Source organism: Varanus komodoensis, unplaced genomic scaffold (assembly GCF_004798865.1).
Source record: "Varanus komodoensis strain SLA01 unplaced genomic scaffold, ASM479886v1 scaffold39, whole genome shotgun sequence".
NCBI lineage: Eukaryota > Metazoa > Chordata > Lepidosauria > Squamata > Varanidae > Varanus > Varanus komodoensis.
Window position 1 is genome coordinate 987,050 of NW_025335922.1, and position 19,218 is coordinate 1,006,267.

The following is a 19,218-nucleotide window of genomic DNA, read 5'->3' on the forward strand; positions in this document are numbered from 1 at the left end:
CAGCAGGAAATGCATTGATCTGCAGAGGAGGAATCCAGAGGAGGAATCTTCAAGGCATAGCAAAGCATTCATCCATGTGCCGTAGCCTCTTTATTGCTCATAATTCAAAAGGCCATGTCACCATCTCCTCTACTCAACCCATTTGGCCTCTTCCCCCTCCACCCAGGGACTCCCCCCTCCTCTGCGCCACAGTACACCTGGCAGGCCCCCTTTTACTCCAGTAAGGGGAACACCTCCAGGATGGCACCAGGAAGCTGCAAAGCACATGGAATTCCCTTTAAAAGTTGATATTCAATTACCTTATTCCCCAACAAGGATGGGAGGGGTTGTAGTTCAGCCTCCCACAACATGGTGCTCCCCAGATGTTTTGGAGTACAACTCACATCAGCCCCAGGCAACAGAGCCATTGCTCAGAAACATCAGTAATTGCCATCCCAAACCCCCAGAAGGTACCAAATTGGGGAAGACCACTCTAACTGGTGAGGTCAGGTCCTAAAAACTGGGGAGGACAGAAAGAGACCAGTCCAGCAATAAATCACTAGACTATTTCCTGTGGGTGTGCTGGTTGCTGGGATCTTTGCCAAGCAGACTGGGCTAACCAGGCCTCTGTCTGATCCAGCAAGGCCCTCTGGCATCCCATCGTACATCAACATCAAAGGACCACTTAACACAGAGTAGCTATGTTGTAACCGTTAAAAGCCCCCAAGGATGCACTCTGGATTCCCAAATTTTAGGAACACATCCGTGCAACAAAGGCATTCCATTTCTTGCTTTCTTTTTGCTGAAAACAGAACTCACAGACTTAAGTGAGCCCATCTAGGGGAAGGAGACACGCATTATGAGCCGTGCTTTATGCTGCACCCTGAATTTGTTATTTGAGGAACTTGACTCATGCTTCAGCTGGCCTGCATTGATGGAGGGAATGCATCAATAGCTTCAGTCGGCCAGAGAGACGTACATCAATTTTCTAGTGCGATGTACATCCTTGAGCAAGGACTTTCCTGACATTAACAGATCATCTATGCTAGCATCGTGTTCTCAACTACACAAGCTCTAGCAGAGCAGTTGCCCTGCATGCTAGTCTTCCTCTCTTATCATCTCAGCATCTACAGCTGGTGGAAGGGGTGTTGTTTGAAGCTGCACACTTCTACTAGATGCCCCAACCACTTGCTCAGTGGCTCAGTTCTGCAGCATGCAGATCTTCACTCAAGAGTATGGCATGCCTTCCTCGCTGTGGGCTTGCAACAGGAACTCATTCTATTCTCCATTTGATAGATACTGGAAATGTTAAGGGCACATGAATCTTCTGTACTTGCTCATGTACAAGGAAAGCCTTTGGAGAGTGGTGGAACAGCAGCACATGTTGGGTCAACAGACTAATTTTAACAGGGAGGCATCAATCAATGTGTGTTTCCATAAGCATAAGGTCTACATTGATAACTGTGGGGACCTGCCCTTACTTTTAACTGATTCATGCTCATAAGAATGTAAGTAAAGATAAAACAGGACATAAAATTATGATTTCATCTAACCACTGAAGAAAGTTACACCTGTGCTTTAGTTACTTCACACTGGTTTGCCCCCCCCCCCCCGGATTATCTTCAATTGTAATTTTTCTCAAAGGAAGCAGTTTAGTGTCCTCCAAGTGTTTCAAGCAACAACTCCCATAATATGAGACCCACAGCCCTGCTGGCTGGGGCTAGTAGGACTTGCAGTCCACAACATCTCGAGGACAGCAGACTGCCTAATCTGCTGTATATACTATTTGTAGGCACTGGATGAATAAGCCATTGGATACCAGTTTTAAGAATTAAGAGACATTCTTAAGTTCTCCTGTTTGGAAATAGTTTACCTGACACCATCACCCTCTTAGAAAAAACAGCTATAAAGGACTGTCCGTGCCACCATACATTTCAAACAAGCACTTTCCATTTTGTGATGAAGGAAGTGCATGAATCAATTAGAAGCTCCATTTGTTATTTATCAGAATTTTCTTCAAAAACTAATTAGAAGCAGCTTGCTACAGCACTCCTTACGTAAGGAAAAGAATAAGCTCTCATAATCTGTCCATGTCTCCCAATTTCTTCACTTCTCATCCCTCGTCGCATGTCTGGAAAAAAAACCCAGCTTAATACCTTTCTGCTCCCTTTCCGTTTGGCCGCTGTTTTTAATTAACACGCAACGTATTTAGAGACTTATTGAAAGAAAACCCGCGCAGCGGAACCATTTGCAGCAACTCGGGGGTCTCAGCGATAAACTCAGATTTTATTGTCTCACCTGGGAGAACACGAGCCCTTTACAAAGGCACTTTGTACCTGCAATTGAAGCGGCAGCTATTTTCACGTTTGCCTCAAAATTGAGAAAATGCTGCTAAAGTTTTATGCACTTGGGCCGTTTCTGACACAGGAATAATGCCCACATAGTCCGCAACCTAAAGCCCGTAGCTTATCAGTATAACATACCGGTAGAAGACAGCAGAAAAGCGCCCTGCAGAATAGAGTGCCTACTCCACGCGTCTGTAGGTTGGCTACAGCTGGAAGCCTTCCACGGCTGCCTCCTTTTTAAAAAAAAAAAAGAATACAAACTTTCCTCCTAGCAGGCGAATTCAGGCCCCACCCACTCGCCTCATTTTGATTGGTTGCGCGGACCACTTCATTTGAATGCTGCTTCTTAAGTGGCTGCCCTGGAGGGGGGCGGACGGGTTTGGCAGCGAATGGAATGCGGATCGGGATTGGGATTTTCAAGTCTGAAGTTTGGGGCTGCTTTTTTGTTTTTGCTTTAATTAACTCGACGCCTTTCCCCTCCCTTCATGTTTTGTGACCCACGTTGCAGCGACACTGGGTGTGTGATTGATTTTTCTCCCCTCCACGCGCACCACTTGGCTTCCAATGTCGGTTCGCTCAGGCTTCGTGCCAAAGCAGCATTTCCTTATGCTTCGGGATTTTTTAATTACGAGAAGGGAAATCGGAAATACACGAATAAAAAGGCGTATGTTTTAACTCATCGCTGAGATCGCAAACTCGCTGTTCACCATCACGGGTTCCCTTCTGACTCTTTCTGTTCCGTATGATTCAATTGCCCTAGTCTCCTCCGTAGAGTTCATTTACTCCAAGTTCGCAATGCCTCGTGTTTAGCCCGTCCGCGAAACCCCCGTGGGTTCCACGTCTTGACACCTTTATTCTGCCTTTCTCAAGGTGGTGCTCTTTTGGACTGCAACTCCCGTCTCCCAACAACGTGGCCCATACTCTCAGTGCAAGATGAGGGTTGTCGTTCAACCCATCTGGAGGGCGCCAGATGGGGAAAGTACCGTTAGGACACAATCTTTTGCATATTTGGATGGGGAAAAGTCCTATAATCCCCAGCCAGTTCGCCTTTTTCCTGTCTAAGCTTGCACAGAATTAAAACCTATATGTGTTGTAGAGTTTAAGTTCATCAATTACTTCATATTTTACTCAGATTCCAAGCAGAGCCAAGTGCCAAAGATATCTGCTTAAGTTTTTAAAGAGCCAGGTACCTCCGAACATATTCTTAGCCTACGAATCTCCCTTAATTAGTGGAACTGAACTGCCTTCACACTCCTTTCACACAAAAATCCATGCCTGTTCTTCATTTCAGCAGCCTAATTTAGGTGGAAAAAACCATTTTGTTGTTCAACAGCTGGGAGGTATTGCTAATCTGTTGCAAATCACACGGAGATCTACTCATAGGTCCGCAGGAGCAACACCTAACCCCTAGTAGGCTGAATGCAAAGCATCCATCTTTCTTTCTCTCAACTACTTTCCCTTTGGAAGATTCTGGAACGTTTTGGGGCCAAGATCATGTATAATTTTTCCCATTTCTTTGCTGCACCAAAATGTCTTTTGGGGCTATTGTAGTTTTAATCCAAGTTTCCTTTGCCCAGCCTATGTCTCTGTCACTGTTAAGAAAATGTCCGCACATCTCTGTCCTGAGAGCTGTTCGGAGTGGAGAGCATTGGAGCAGCCTTTTCCAGAAAAATCTGTCCACAGCACCCGCCACTTCCCTGAGAACAATTTATCAGAGCTGATGGATGAATTAGAGTGTCCCTCCGTCCCCCTCTGTGCCTGTGCAGCAGAGAGAACCAATGCCTTTGTAAACCAGGTGCTGGGAAACAGGAGCTAGAAGGTGGAGCTGCACTCCTGTCCTACCTGGGGCTTCCCAAGTGCAGTGGGTTACCCAGGGAGCGAACAGAATTCTCTGGACCGGATGAACCCTTGGGCTGATCCAGCAGGGCTCTTACTTTCCTAAGACTGAAAAAATACAAAGTTTAATCTGTAAAAATAGAGGGGACAGGAACTGGCTTCCCCCCTCACACACAAGCCCCCATCTTTTGATTCAGAGACCCTTTAATTCCAACTATGTGATGTCAAGCTGTTACTGTGTAGTGATATGGCACTTGGCAAGTGCTCCAAGGCATCACCCTTCACATGCTTTCATGCTGGCGCATGGGTGACCCAGTACAGAAAGCAGCTTCTGGGGCTGATGTGATACTTTGGACACAGGACGCGAGCATATATTTTCCTTGGTGTAGACCTTTATATAAAGCTATGATGTACCCACTCTCTCACAGTCCTTAAATTCCTGTTAAATGGATGCCCACATACAAGCTGGATTTTTAAAAAAACGTAGACAATGTCAAGGCACAGTGGACACCCCTTTTGAGGAATGACTTTTACCCAAGGGATTTTTTTTTGCGGGGGAGGAAAATGGCTTTGTTGCTGCAGGTCACAAAGCATCTCTTCTATTTGTTGACAGGCTGATTGATAATATTAGGGTCCAATACATTCATTCCAGTTTCCGTAAGCATTTCCACATCTCATGAAAAACTTTGGTCCCTTCCTAGACACACCCTTTTTCTTTCCTCTTACTCAAGTCTGCTTCTCATTTGAGAGGATGGTACAAAAGCCTCCTAGGAGCTGACCCACCTCTTGTTACTTCTGCCTTCTTTAATCCCAGGCAAATTTTTCTTCACTGCACAACTTTGCCAAAGCTGGTCTGACTATCTCTTTTAGACCACCCATCCACAGAAAACCTGCTCTTCTGCACATCAGTAGAAAAAAAGCTAATTCATTGCACGTGAACAAATTATGGATGACTCCCAGATGCAGCAAGCCAAATGCTAGCAGACCCTGCAATCCTCCTGTACAGTGAAGACGGCTGCTACTGAAGCAGAGCTTCCACCAGGACAACTAGCCACAGAGGCGCAGCGCAGTGGAAGCAGAGCAGCAGAGAAGAAACTCTGCCACTGATTAGTGCAGCTTACTGACCACTCTCTGCCTGGCTTCCCCAAGCTGGTGCCCTCTGAATGTGTTGGGCTACAGTTCCCAGCATCCCTGGACAGCATGGGAGTTGTAGTCCAAAGCATCTGAAAGGCACCAGGCTGGGGAAGGCTGATCTATGCATAGCAAGAACCAAACTGGAAAAACACACACACACCCCATGCGCTACCCACAAGGGCTCCCAGGGAGAAGACACAGGGGCATCTTTTCAGAGGGAACTGTGGCTCAGTAACTGGTAGCAACTAATGCCTCCAGGGCTCCCTCCCCACAGGAGTTTGAATGCAGAAACAGGCCACAAGCAGGGCTTTTGATATGGAAACTGCCAGAGAAGGAAGGAAGGAAGTTGATGGGAACACCAGTTAGTGTTACATTTTGGCAGGGAAAAAGCCTGTGTGTAGGATCCCTGGGTTTGTCCCAAAGCAAATGACGGAAGTCCTTGGCAGAGCACCCTCAATGTGGCCTCTCCTTCAGTAAATTGACCCTTTCACCACCATCACCATCAATTGCTGTTGCTTCTCAAAATTTTATGTATTTATTTAAAACATTTCTATACCATACCAAATCAGCATAATGGCTCTCAGGAGGGTTACAATTTAAAATAAACAACAAAAAGTAATAATAATTCATTACACTAACAATCCCTTAAATGATCAGCAATAACAGTAAGATCATTTATTTCATTTTAATTCCACCAGAAGGCTTTCTGGGCAGTTAACAATAAAAAAAAAATCAATTAAAGCATATACACAAACGCACATAGCAAGTGCAACTGAATCAGTACAGAAGCCTAGCAGTGGTAAAGAATGACATGAAATATTGAAAAATGAGGTTAAAAAGTTAAACTGTTAAAATGCTAGGAGAATAAAAAACTCTTCACCTAGTACTGAAAAATATGTTCCAGGTACACCTCTTTGGGGGGTTCATTCCATAATCTGGGTGCCATAACATATGATCTGGCCAGGGCAACTTCTTCTTCCTTCTCTTTTCTCCTCCTATATTATTTATTTACTTATTTTATACTGATAATTCTAATTTTATATTATTATGTTTGTAACTCAGTGTATTTTTTGTATTTTTGTATTTAATGGTAATTTATTATGTTCTATTGTATTTCAATGTATTTTATTGTGTTGTAAGCCGCCCCGAGGTTTCGGCAAGGGGCGGCATAGAAATGTTATAATAATAATAATAATAATAATAATAATAATAATAATAATAATAACAACCAAAAAGGTTCTCCTCCTGGTAGTCCCCTGCTTCACTTCCTTTGGAAAGGGCTCCTAGAAAAGTGTCCCTGGAGATCAAAACACAGAAACAGAGTGAGTCAGAAGGGAGCTCCTGGGCCATCTAGTCTGACCCCCAGCTCCTGCCGCCTCTGCTCATGACATGACATGGTCTCAGGGTCTGGGCAGATACACACGGGATGAGGCAATCCTTCAGATAACCTGGCCCCAAACTTTTTAGGGCCTTGAATGTTCGAATTGCACCTGCACTTCAACTGGGGGCCAGTGCAGCTGGAAGAGGACTGGCATAATTTGTTCTCATGAGTCATTCCCCATCAATGGTCTTGCTGCCCTGTTTTGGGTCAGTTGGACCATTTCCAAAGGCTGACCCATGTACTTGTTTGCATTGGAGTAATGCAAACAAGAGGTCACCGGAGCATAGATAACTAGCTCGGCTCTCTCTGTCTGGGTAGGGTTGTAGTTGGTATATCAACTTTAGCTGATGAAGGGTGCTCTGTGCCACTGAGTCTACTTGTGCCTCAAGTGACAGCTATGAATCCAGAAATACCTCCAAACTATGAACCCCCTAACCTTGTCCTTTAGGGGAAGTGCAACCCCATCCAGAACAGGTTGAATCTCACCCAGCTGGACAGGTGAGCCACCCACTAGCAGCACCTCTGTCTTGTCTGGATTGAGTCTCAGTTTGGCCCTCATCCAATCTATCACCGTGCTCAGACCATGGTGGGCAGCTACTGCCTCACCTGGTTTTGATGAAAAAGAGAGGTCGAGCTGAGTGCTATCTGCATATTGGTGGTACCTCATCCCATGCCTCATCCAGGAGTTTCACTTAGATGTTAAATAGCATCGTTGCCACCACTCACTTGCTCAACAGCTAGTGAACAAGGAGGCAGCTGCATCCACTGCTGGTCCTGACCACCACCATTATCCAGGCCCAAGGGAGAGATGACAGGAGAACAGGTTGCAGTGGTAAAGAGAAGCAACTCACTTGGGGCCCTGCCAAGGTGTGGGGCTTCACCAAGTGTCCAGCTATGTCTACCGTTGGATATAGCCTCTGCTGGAAACCATGCTACAGCCTTGTCTGTTTTGGTGTTGGTACACTCATCCTTTTTATGTGTGTAGAGCCTCTAAGAAGGGATTGAGAAAGGGCAGGAACTCTGCTCTGCAGCATATGCTTTCTCTGCTGATCAGATGCAGCACGCTTCTGACAATCACAGGAAACCACACATGGGAACAGCCTCCTGTCTTCAGGCCCCCCTCTTGGCCTTCCCAGAGGCATCAAATTTGCCACTGTGCGATGCTGGATTAGATAGTCCTTTGATTCCATGCAGCAGGCTGTTCAGTTAATTCATTTGTTCATTTAATTAGTCACTAGTCAAGATCTCAAAGCAGTTTACAATAAATCAAACAAAATAAACACTGAAAACACAACTCCAGGATTTAGCAATCGGGAAATTATTTCATTTCTATACCACCCCATAGACAAAACTCTGCAGCAAAAATAAATCCATTTTTGTAGGTGCCAAAATATCTGTTAGTGCTTTCCAAAGAATGGAACAGAGCACCTTTAGTGCCACCATAGAGTGAGTTTGCTTTCATAGTGCACAATTTACAAGCTGTGGCATGAACCAACCTCCTCCAAAGAGCTAGTGAGTCTTTAAGGATGAAGAAAGTTTTTCAGGTAATCCTAGTTCCAAGTTGTTTAAGATTTTGAACATCAATTCATAAAACCTTGAACATGGCTCAGTAGCAAAGTGGCAGCCAGTCCGGTTCTTTCAATACAGACGTAATCTGTGTTCCCATCCAACACCCTGGCCGCTGCGTTCTGCACTGGCTGCAGCTTCCAAACCAGTCTCAACAGTAGCCCCAAACAGAATGCATGACTGCCATCCAAACATAAGTTTACCCCTGCACGAATCATCATGGCCAAATGATGCTAAAGCAGGAAAGGGTGCACTTCACACACAAACCTCAGCTGCAAAAGTGGAGCAGAGATGCCTGGTGCTTGAATCTGGAGTTCTGATGCAATTATAGCTCTAATAAGATGAATGCTGTGTACTTATTTTTCGTGCAAAGTGCCATTTCATGACAGTCCCTACATGGGTGCTTGAAAAGATGCAGAGAACCCAGTGGCAAACAAGTGAATCTGTGTGATGTGTCCCTTTATTAATACTTAGCACAGGGATGGGCAACTTGGGGTCCTCCAGCTGTCTTAACCTACCACTCCCATCCTCTCTTGCCATCGGCTAGGCTGATGGAAGCTGTGGCCTCCAGTAGTTTTGGTCCACAAGCTGCCCACCTTCAGTCCTATTCGAGTCCCATTGTAACTGAATTTTGTAATGAAGTAGTGGTGAGGAACTTACGGTCCTCCAGATGTTGCTGGACTAAATTTCCATCCTTCCTGACTGCTGGTCTTTCTCACAGGGCACATCTAGAGGATGGCAGGCTCCCCACCCCTGTACTACAACACTGAGCCTCTGTTGTTGTTATGTGCCATCAAGTCACTTATGGTGACCCTCCAAAATGCCCTTCCTGTAAAGCCCTGCTCAGCTTTCGTAAATTCATGGCTGTGGGGCCCATTTCCCCTCTCTGGCTAGTAACAACACTGAAGGTTGTACAGAGCCCAAGCATTGCTGCTTAGCAGGCAGACAATAACGATTAAGAATATATATGTTAAAGAGATCTTAAACCCATTTTTCTTTTCACAGAACAGAGTGAGTTCCCTACCAGGGTAGAAACCAGGATATTCAAGGAAAAAACAGAAAGCTATCCAATTGTCATCAAGCTAATACTTCTGGCTTTTAGCCACACACCAGGCATAGCCTGGATGCTTAATCCTGTGACCTGCATACCAAAATCCTCACATGACTGAGTCACAAGATACACCCCCACCCCTACTGACCACCATGTCTCCCCATTTCCTCTCTATCATGTGTCATTTCTCCAAGTCTCCATTACCAATTACAAAGAGATCAACACTGTGGCTGGTGTAATTACTGCAGGAGCGCATACTGCATCCATGCAACGGCATCGGCACCGCCCCAACTCCTAGATCTTAATTTAGAAGCCCAAATGCTTTGCTCTGTTCTATACCCGCAGGTTAGGCCAAGAGAAGCTTCTGGCAGATCAGAGGCAGAGAATGCATGACCTCCAGCTGGATTACAACTCCCATTAGCCATAAGCAGGCCGGCCAATGGTGAGGACTGACTGGAGCTGGAGGACCCCACATTCCCCATCCCTCCTGTAGCTCTACTTATGCACTGCATTCACTTCTGAAGGAGTTCGATGACATTTTTCTCCCCCTTTGGAGTTTCAGACATGCAGGACAGGTTTCTGAAACTCTGCAAGGCAATGACACTCCAGCTTTCAATGGCCTGAGATAACCTGCAGGGACAATGTATGCATCAATTGTATGTTTCTTTGAAATGTATCCATTCTTCCCCAAATGATTAAAGCAAGCACATTTGTGTCCATTTTTCAACAGCATGCATGCTGTGGAAAGTATTTTAGGGTGCCCACAAATTTCTGCAAGCTGGGAAATGTAAGAACTGTCCTGCAGATTCTGAGAACCTTTTCAGAAGCTGCAAAATATTGATTGGGATGAGTAAATCCTAATCAAAACAAAATTAAAATGAATTGCTTATGCATCCCTATTAAACACCTCTTGGAGCTGGCAGTAGCTCTCTTGGTGGCTGGACACTGGTCTTGTACAGCACAGGTGCCCAATCTCTTTTATCAGGATGTAGCAGGGTTTGGACATATGGTGCTCTATGTACAATTCAATGTTCTACCACTAAACTATTACCCTCATCCTCGTCTTACTGGATGCTGCAGAGGGATGGGCCCTGCTGGATTCCTGGGCACTTTCCCATCTGCCCGCAGCTTAGTCCCCTGTCCCATCCACTTTATATTATAAATCTCAGCTACATTTTCTTCAGGCAAGGCCCAGGGAGGAGGTCTGGCTTCACCTCACATGAGTGACAGAGGGTCTGTCTGAGTAGGTTCAGGCCAAGTGGGATCAAGCAACAAAACTAACATGATTGAAAAGGAGAAGAAAAGCTCTCTGCCAGGTATCAGAGAGGTAAGCTTCCTGGGAGACCTCCACCATGTGCAGGGCAGCACAACTGAGAATGCCCTCCTTCCAGTCATCCCTGCCTAAGCTCAGCAAGCAGAGGGCTGACTCAGATGCTGAATATAAAGCTGAGGTGGGCAGAATATAGACCAAAGTCTACTGGCAGGTCTCTGTGTGATTTGCAGAGGATCAATGGGGATTTCCAAGTCCAAAGAGTTTCACAATAGCACCAACCAAGTGACTTTCCCTATCAAAACTGGCCTGCAGGATGCTTGGGGTTCCCAGGAGTGCATTGTGTACGAAAGGCTGCGAGCTCAGGACAGTTCTGGTGCTGAAAATGAATTCCTAAGTTCAGAGGCACCCATCCCTGAGTAACTTTTGCCCTCAGCCTTGGCTGGAATATCATATTAGTAAAAAAGTAGATACCACAAGCCTGATGTCCTCCCATATCTTGGCACAAACTTTCTGTTGAAGGTAACTGTCCTTGGGGTTTTAAAATAGTTTGAGTTGTGCTCAGAAACAGATCAGAGACAAGGCTATGCCAGTGTCCATTGTTCAAAGGAAAAAAATCAGCCCCAGAAATTCTACTGGGTAGGTGCAAAGCCATGGCCATATCTAAAGAAGCTCTTGGGTCCTGGCTATGCTTTGACAGTCAGTGGAGAGTATCGGGCTTTGAACTGGCAAACTGCACTTCCATCCCATCTCTGCCAGGGACATGCAACCTGTTACCCCAAATAAAGCCACTATATCTCAGGTGGTTTCCAGTTGAGGTTTTTACCATGCAATCGTTGTGCCTCATTCAAGGAATGTAATGGGCGATTCAGATGACATTGTCCTTCAGGTGACCTTTCTAGGTTTTATCACCTTCAGCCTTTTTTCTTTCAACCAAAATAATTAAAAAATAGTTCAGGAGCAAAACGGGATCACTGCCTAGCTTCTGCCTTTTTTGATTGGCAGTGCTAGAGGTTCCTTCTGCAAACACTCATGGTTCCCACCTCTGAATGGGAATGGAAGTAGTCCCATATATTCCTTATGAGGTAAAATGGAACCAAGGGCAGCAAAGCCCTCTCTCATTAGTGCCATCCAAATAACAGTAGTTGGTATGTTCTACCTTCTGCTCCCAGCAGGTACCAGAAGGATCCATTAAAAACAAAAGCACACACAATTTCAGTATTAAAAGGCATTTATAAATACAAACAAACAATGTGACTGAAGGGAAAGAATGGACAGCCTTTCTCAGCCTGTGCCAGGTTTCCCAACTTGGAGCCCTGCAGATGTTTTGGGCTTCAACTCTCATCAGCCCGAACCAGCTTAGCCAGTGGTCAGGAATGCTGGGAATTAAAGGCAAGGTATCTAGAGGACACCAGGTTGGGGAAGACTGGTTGATGCAGTCACCTACCTGAACAGGGAAGCAGGATCTGAGCATCTATAGCACCAGACCTGCAGGAGAGGATGGGCTGGGAATGCATGAGCTGGCACTCTGGATGTGAGAGTAAGACTATAAATGGGTCCCTAAACACAGGCTGCATCGATTAAATTTGGGGTGAGTGCAAGGCTGACCCTTGCTCATCCCCACATTCCAGTGGGCAAGGAGGGGGAGGGTTAAACCTCCCCTTCCTGCCTGAGATAGTATTGCAGGGGGGCTCAAGCCTCCTCTACCCCCTTCAGCAATCCTCTCTAAGGCCGCAGGTCACAGGCAGCCCACTCCCAGATTAAATGGATCTGCCTGTCATCCATAGGTGGGAAAATGTGCACCAGCCCCCACTGTTTCTACTTCCCATGTGGAGTGGGTGTGTTACACAGCAAGGGACACAAGTTAAGAACAATCACATCAGCTTGGCCCAAAGAGGGTATTAGGCACAACCAAGATTTGTCAGGCCTCTCACCCATCAGCTCCTCGATTAGTCCGGGAAAGCACTGCATCTCCTCCGCAGCGCCCAACAAGTAAACCTTCATTCAGATAAAATGGGCTGTAAGGCAGAGAGCATAACTTGACATTCCTCTGCAGGCTTTACTGCTGTTACCACAGCTTGCCCATCAGTCTTGGAAATGCCTTCCTTTGCCTGTCATTTTCCGACGCTGGGTCTTGCTTGTGCGTCCTGCTCTTGACTTTTGAACTCCCTTTGTTATGGTTTGACTATGTCTTGCGTGCTTTCCTTTTGTCTTTTTCCGGCTACTATGGGAATGCAGTGAAGCAGTGAGTGAAGAGATCCTGGAAATGGGAGAACAAGCATTAAGTTTTAGATACAGGCTTTCTAGTCCTAATGTACTGAATTGTTTAGTCCTGTCTGATGACATTTCTCCCCTCCCCTGCTTGTGCTCCTTCACCCTGTCATGCTCAGCTTCATCTTCTATTGGGAAGACATGTGGTGCAATTCTATTGCTGACATTAAGCAGAGATAGCCCTATAAGCTGCTTGGATGGGGGACCACCTGGGAAGAGGCATAGGTCAGTGGCAGAACACATGGTTTGCATGCAGAAGGCCCTACATTCCTAGCCTCTCCAGGAATCTCAGATGGCAGGACAGACCCCTGCAGGGAATCCTACTTAGCTGAGTGGAGTTTGCTATGAAATAAGTTTGCAAAGGATTGCTCCCTAGAACCATCAATATCTTTTTTTAAGGGAAGAGGTCAGGAACCATCTTTATCATATCGAAGAAAGGACAAAACCAATATGGTCCAAATAACCTGCCCCCCCCGCCCCCCAGGATAACATTAAGCTTCACACAGCCATTTAAACAATAGTAAAATTAAACTGCCCCCTTAAGCACTAGAGAGCAGTGCTAGCACTATGTAATAGACTGCCCCCTTGTGCCACTGTAAAAAAAAGTTTTGCTATAAAGCTATCCTAAGTGTTGGGCCCAAAACAAGATCTAATTTGATGTAAAGGTGTCGTGATCATTTCTCTGTGTGAAGTCAGCCACTCCACCCCATCAATTTGGTGACAGCACCCTAAAAGAGAGATCTGTCCCAGTCAATAGACTAGGAGTGTTTTCCAGATGTTTTGGGCTTCAACTCCCATCGTCCCTGACCACGGGAGTTATAGTCCAAAGCATCTGGAGGGCACTAGGGTGCCTGCTGAGTTACACCCAGAGGCATGCCAAGAATAGTGTTAAGGTTCTTTGCACACTGCAGGTATTCAGCATCTGTTGGCTCTAGACAGGTTTGTGAAATGATCCAAAAGTACAAATGAGGTGTTCTAATTTTTTTTGTTAGATCAAGGAGGGCTAAAGAAATCATACTTACCTCTGAGATAGGAAAGGATCTCTAGATTTCTTAGGCAAGATGCTTGCAGGCTTGCTTGGAGCATCTTTTTCCACTCCAGAATCTTTGCCCTAGAAGAGTAACACAAGCCCACACATCACCACCACACAATGGGAAGCATTAAATAACTTGGTGCAGTTTGCAAACAATTTATCAAAGCTGCAGATGAAAGGAAGTCAATGCTTATTGCACTGCCGCAGGGCCTCTTTGAGAACAAAATCAGATCTAACCACGGAGGCCCCAACCATGTTGAAATGCACTGTGGCAGCTGGAGCCCAACACATCTGGAGAGAGCCAGAGTATCACAGAGGCTAGTTAAATCTTCTGAATACACAGAGTACTACATGAATATATAACAGCTAGGATGGCGTATGGCGAGAGTGTCCAACTAGAGACCAGGGAAGCCTTGGTTCAATCCATACTCAACCATGAAGCACTTTGGGCCAGTCAGTCTTTTGCAGCCTATTCTACAGGATAGTTGCGGAGATCAAAATGTAGTACTGGGAAAACTATACCACTTTAGCCCCCTGGAGAAGCAATTGGACAAATCCACAACAGGCTCCAATGAGGCGTGTTATCAAAGAATTTAAGCTGTGGATTCTGTAGATCAGCTTTATCCAAGATGCATGGATTTCATGAAACTGCAGGCCTTTTTATTTTATGTAATTTACACAAAATTAGTCTAGAAAAAAAAACACAATATGTAAGTCCTCTGACCCAACATGTGTATTTCCTCCATAGACTAAAGTTGAAAATACGTATTTTCAGGTGTGCAAATTTGTGCAACCCCAAATTTGTACAAGTGCATTTTTGCAAAAGATTCCATCAGTGAGTGGACAACAGAACAAAAGGCACTTAGCAATCCACAAAGCACAGATGGAACAGATTTTTAAGCACCCATATGTCCCTAATCCAAACAGTTTTTACAATACATTTTCAAGCAAATCCACTGCTACCGGAATTGCAGTCTGCTTGTTTACTAGCCTGGGTGTCATCTGTCATCTCGGCCCTGATGTTTGCAGGACATCATTCCGTCTTGGCAAAGAAGAATTTGTAAAATGCTGTGTGTTAACTCTGGACTATTCTCCCAAGAAGTGTGTGTGTGTGTGTGTTCTGTCTGTCTGTCGTTCGTTCTTGGACACAACTATCTAAACAACAAAATATTCAAATACATCTCCAGTAAAAATTAGACCTGGGCAAGTATCCATGCATACATGCTGGGAGGGAGGCAGTACCTCATGGGTGTCCAGTCCTAGCAGGTGCTCGCCTGAGAGGTTCAAGTCACTGATCGTAGTAACAGTAACCGTGTGGTTTGGGTGATCATAGCTCACAGATTCCGTCTGGGATGTCACCATTCGCTCTAACTCATCTGCTTCCTCTGAGAAGGTTAAATAATGAACAGACTGAAATTACAAGCAAATTAAGCTGTCCCTGTCACCAATGTTCCAAATGAAAATGATGGTATACAAGAAATTCCTCCACGATCAGACTTCTCAGAAACCCTGCAATTCCTTCATACCAGTTGAGTTAAAAATATGTCTGCTTTTTACTGTAGGTAGATGTTTTTTAATGTTGTGTAGTACTGAAGAACTTTTGACCCTCCAGAGTCGCTGGACTGATGGAATATGGAGTACAAACACACCAGCATGGCTGCAGGTCCCCCATCCCTGATGAATGACATTAGATTGCTCTCCTTAGAAAGCATCCAGCTAGAGAAAAGGCAGTGGGGAGTCAGGCTTCTACTTCCAGTGCACCTGTGTGATGCAGACTATGCCAACCCTCCTGCCCACAATCTAGCCTGTTTACGGACCTTTGCATGCATTTGTCTTTCTAAATATGAAGATGGTAACCTTATCAAGCATACTTCATCAGAAAAAACCCAGACAGGGTATTTTTTCACAACTGTTTGTACTGTGTGTGCTTAAGGCAGCAGCCACAAAGACTTAAAGAAGCCTGCATGAGACAAATGAGGAAAATGTTGACCATAATTCAAGTCCACTTCTCCCATGCCCTCTTGCCTCCCCACCTGATCCTCCACAATTTTAATGGTTATACATTCAAACCAATCCTCACCTAAGGCTTCTTCTCTCTCCTTCAACATATTCATGTACTCCTTGTGCCTCTACAAACAAGGAAAAATAAAGGGGGGGAACAGCCCCAAATAATGAAGTGCTTTCAGATAATCCACTGTTTGTTTGATTTTATTCAAGCCACCATTCAGAAACCAGCCATTCAGAACTAACACGCTGCTGGGTGGTCATCTGTTATTTATTTAAAATATTTCTACCCCGTTCTATACCAAAATCGTCCCAGGATGGCGTACAATACTAAGAACAATAAATAAACAACATGTATAATAGCAAACAAAAACAAAACGTGACTGTAAATATATTAAATCCAAGTTAAAATTCCTCAATCCTTAAAATAATGGGTAAATAAAAAGGTTTTTACCTGGTGCCAAAAAGAATATAAAGTCGGCACCAGGTGAACCTCTCTGAGGAACACATTCCACAGTTGGGATGCCACCGCAGAGAAGGCCCTCCTCCGGGTATGGATCCTCTTTACCTCCTTCAGGGAGGGTTCCCAGAGCAGGGCCTCTCCTATAGATGTAACGGGGTGAGAGGGCATATAGGGAAGGAGATGTTCCTTCAGGTATCCTGGTCCCAAGCCATTTAGGGCTTGTTACACAGACAGGGGCCAGAGTTCAGTTTCTCAGATAGCATTGCACTTCTAGGACATACAGTTTAGGGGTACACTCATCCACCCCAAATGGATGGTACCTCTTCCTTCATCTTCTTTTGCTCTTCTTTCAGTTTGCGTTTTATCTCCTCCACAGCCATTTTCCTCCTTTCCACCTTACGCTTGTGAAACCCTGTCAAGTACTCCCTGAAAGAGTAAGCACATCACAGTAGTTAAAACCAATGCAAGAAAGTCTCTTCACTTCCCCGAGCTGTTATTCCACTGCATTTCTTATGCACATACTACCAATCAGCTGCCGGGCACAGCCCGTGAGGCCAAAACAGATTAAGTATTTGCTTGTATGAACATTCCATGGGGATGCCACATCATATAGGGGCATTTATGTGATGGGCCAATTACCATGGAATGCACTTTTATAGGTCTGGTTTACAGGTGCAGCAAAATTGTCCAGAGTACAGAAAAATAATAAAGGGTAAAATAAATACATAAATTAGGTAAGTAGAGCAGATTATACTACTTTAGACTGCAGGGTGGTGGTGGCGGCAGGAAGAGATGCAATTTCTGAATGCGCTCCTCATTAAGAGGAAAAAAAAAAACAATATCAGCAGAAGCCCTGCACATCGAGCAGTTGTTTCAGGGAGACTTTGGACAAGGTGCTCTCTGTGAGCCTCCTTTCTGAGTGAGCTAGCTAGCTCCTTGTCAGTGTCTCTGCTGCCCATTTTCTTCCCCAGACCCGTTTTGTCCAAGGACTTGTAGAAGTGTGTGTGTGGAGTGGGGGGCAGTCAGCATGAGACAGGGTCCCTTTCTCGGCTTGCATACTCAGAGAGAGCAGATAAAGAGGACGAAACCGTAGGCCCAAGAGCAACCGGAGGTTGGCAGTGGGGCCCTGCAAGATGTGGGCGAGCGAGGGCAGGAACCCAACTTCACACATTCCTAAGACCTACAGAGCCATTTCAGTAAGACTCCTGGGCAGGTTTTCTGCGCGGAGTTTTTAAAAACAGAACATGCAAACATGAACGTTTCGCCTAATTCTGCACTGATACCAATCCATCCCGACTCCATAGCGGTACAGTCCATTCCACCCCTTCAGAATTTCACTCGTGCTGCGCGTGTGGATTAGGCCCAAGGAAAGCGCTGCGTGCACGGAACTTTTATAGGGGCAAGCTCTTCCCCTTCGGTGGCGGGAGAAACGGCATCCGCTGCAGCCTTCGGCCATCTCCTAATGCCAAAATCTGACGGCAAAATAAGCCTCTGTCCACGTGGGAAGCTTCTCTGGCCGCAACACTCCGCGAGAGGGAAGCACGGCTGCACTTGCCGGCCACAGGGAGAACAAGCGGCTTGCTCGACCAGGCCCTCTTCGCCGCGTACTCACCGCCGACTCTCTTCATCGAAAGTCACAACCCTTCGGAGCCGCCGCTGCTGCTGCAGCTGCTTGTTCTTCTTGCGGCCCATGCCGAACTCCGCGAAACAAGCCGCGCTTCTTCCGGCTCGGCCGAGCGAGCGGCCAGCAAGCCCCGCGTCCCGGCGCCGCCCGAACACCGCCCCTTCCTTTCTGCCGGTTCCTCCCACCTCCGAGCACCGCCCCTGCCGCCCATACGAGTCGCTGCTGTATAGGAGCCGTTTGGCTCTACTTTTCGCTTCGGGTTTTAATGCAGTAATCAAGGACGCAGCTTTATGCACGTTCATACAGGGGGAAAAAGCTATGACTGACTGGTTGACTGCTGCAGTTTATGGGACTTTTTCTGTATCGGAACCTATTATTTATTGATTGATTGTATCTATATCCGTCCTTTTTAAACATCTTACATACTCCTCTTTCTCTCCATTTTATCCTCACAACAACCCTGTGAGGTTGGTTAGGCTGAGTTTCATGCTGAGTGGAAACATGCAAGCAGATCTCTTGATTCCCAAGGCAAACTTTAACCACAGCACCACATTGGCTATCATAGGGTGCCCTCTTGATTATTATTAGATGCCCCTTCTTGTACTATAGGTGGTTCTGATTCTCTAAAGAACTTGAAATAGGGCCACACATTTCAGAAGTCATGCATGGGCAATACTTACATTAGGATCAACTCCAATGTAGCATGACGGGAAGCAGCAGGCACTTGTGTGGGAGCCTGTATCATGTGGAAATATGCAGCTTGATTTTATAGATTTACTCTGGAGTAAGTCTCAGTTTATTATTATTATTTTATTAAAACATTTTAAATCAGTTAACAGAATTGCAGTGCTCAAATTAGACAAAAAATGCCAATAGAAAGCAGCTGCATTGCTGTGTGTATTACAGCAATGCAACAATCAATAAAAATGTGCAAGTTTTTAATTGCTCCAGATCTTTTTGTCAGGCAAGATTTTTAGGCATAAGAACAGCCAGGTTCCATCTGCATCATAGCATTGCATCATAAATCCTAGCATTGCATCATAAAGAGGCCAATCAACTGGTTGGAAGAAATCCCTCCAGTAGGATTTAACTATGTTAGCACCCTCCTGCTTATGTTCCTAAGCAGTTGGTGCCCATAGGCCTACTGCATCTGACACTGGAGGTAGCATATGGTCATCAGGACTAGTAGTCATTAATAGTCTTCTCTTCCACAATCCCCTATTAAAGCTGTCTAAATTGGTGGCTATCACCCCATCTTGTG

The 19,218-nt window shown here is 45.5% G+C and overlaps 1 protein-coding gene across 1 annotated transcript; it reads right to left on the minus strand.

The window, feature by feature from the left end:
- Positions 1-11,775: 11,775 nt before the first annotated feature.
- NOL12 (nucleolar protein 12) lies at positions 11,776-18,053 on the minus strand. Its single transcript, XM_044441284.1, has 6 exons — positions 17,946-18,053; positions 16,654-16,759; positions 15,947-15,995; positions 15,109-15,251; positions 13,856-13,944; positions 11,776-12,822 (listed from the first exon to the last, which is right to left on the minus strand). The coding sequence occupies exons 1-6, from the start codon at positions 18,023-18,025 to the stop codon at positions 12,648-12,650; spliced, it is 642 nt and encodes a 213-aa protein (XP_044297219.1). The 5' UTR covers positions 18,026-18,053; the 3' UTR covers positions 11,776-12,647.
- Positions 18,054-19,218: the final 1,165 nt, after the last annotated feature.

Excerpts from the sequence above, each read along its gene's own strand:
- NOL12 (XM_044441284.1), bottom strand. The coding sequence starts at position 18,025 with ATGGGCCGCAAGAAGAACAAGCAGCTGCAGCAGCAGCGGCGGCTCCGA. Across the intron at positions 15,996-16,653 it reads AAAAGAAGATGAAGGAAGAG|AGGCACAAGGAGTACATGAA; the intron begins GTACCATCCATT and ends CCTTGTTTGTAG. Across the intron at positions 12,823-13,855 it reads GATCCTTTCCTATCTCAGAG|GATCTCTTCACTCACTGCTT; the intron begins GTAAGTATGATT and ends TCCCATTTCCAG.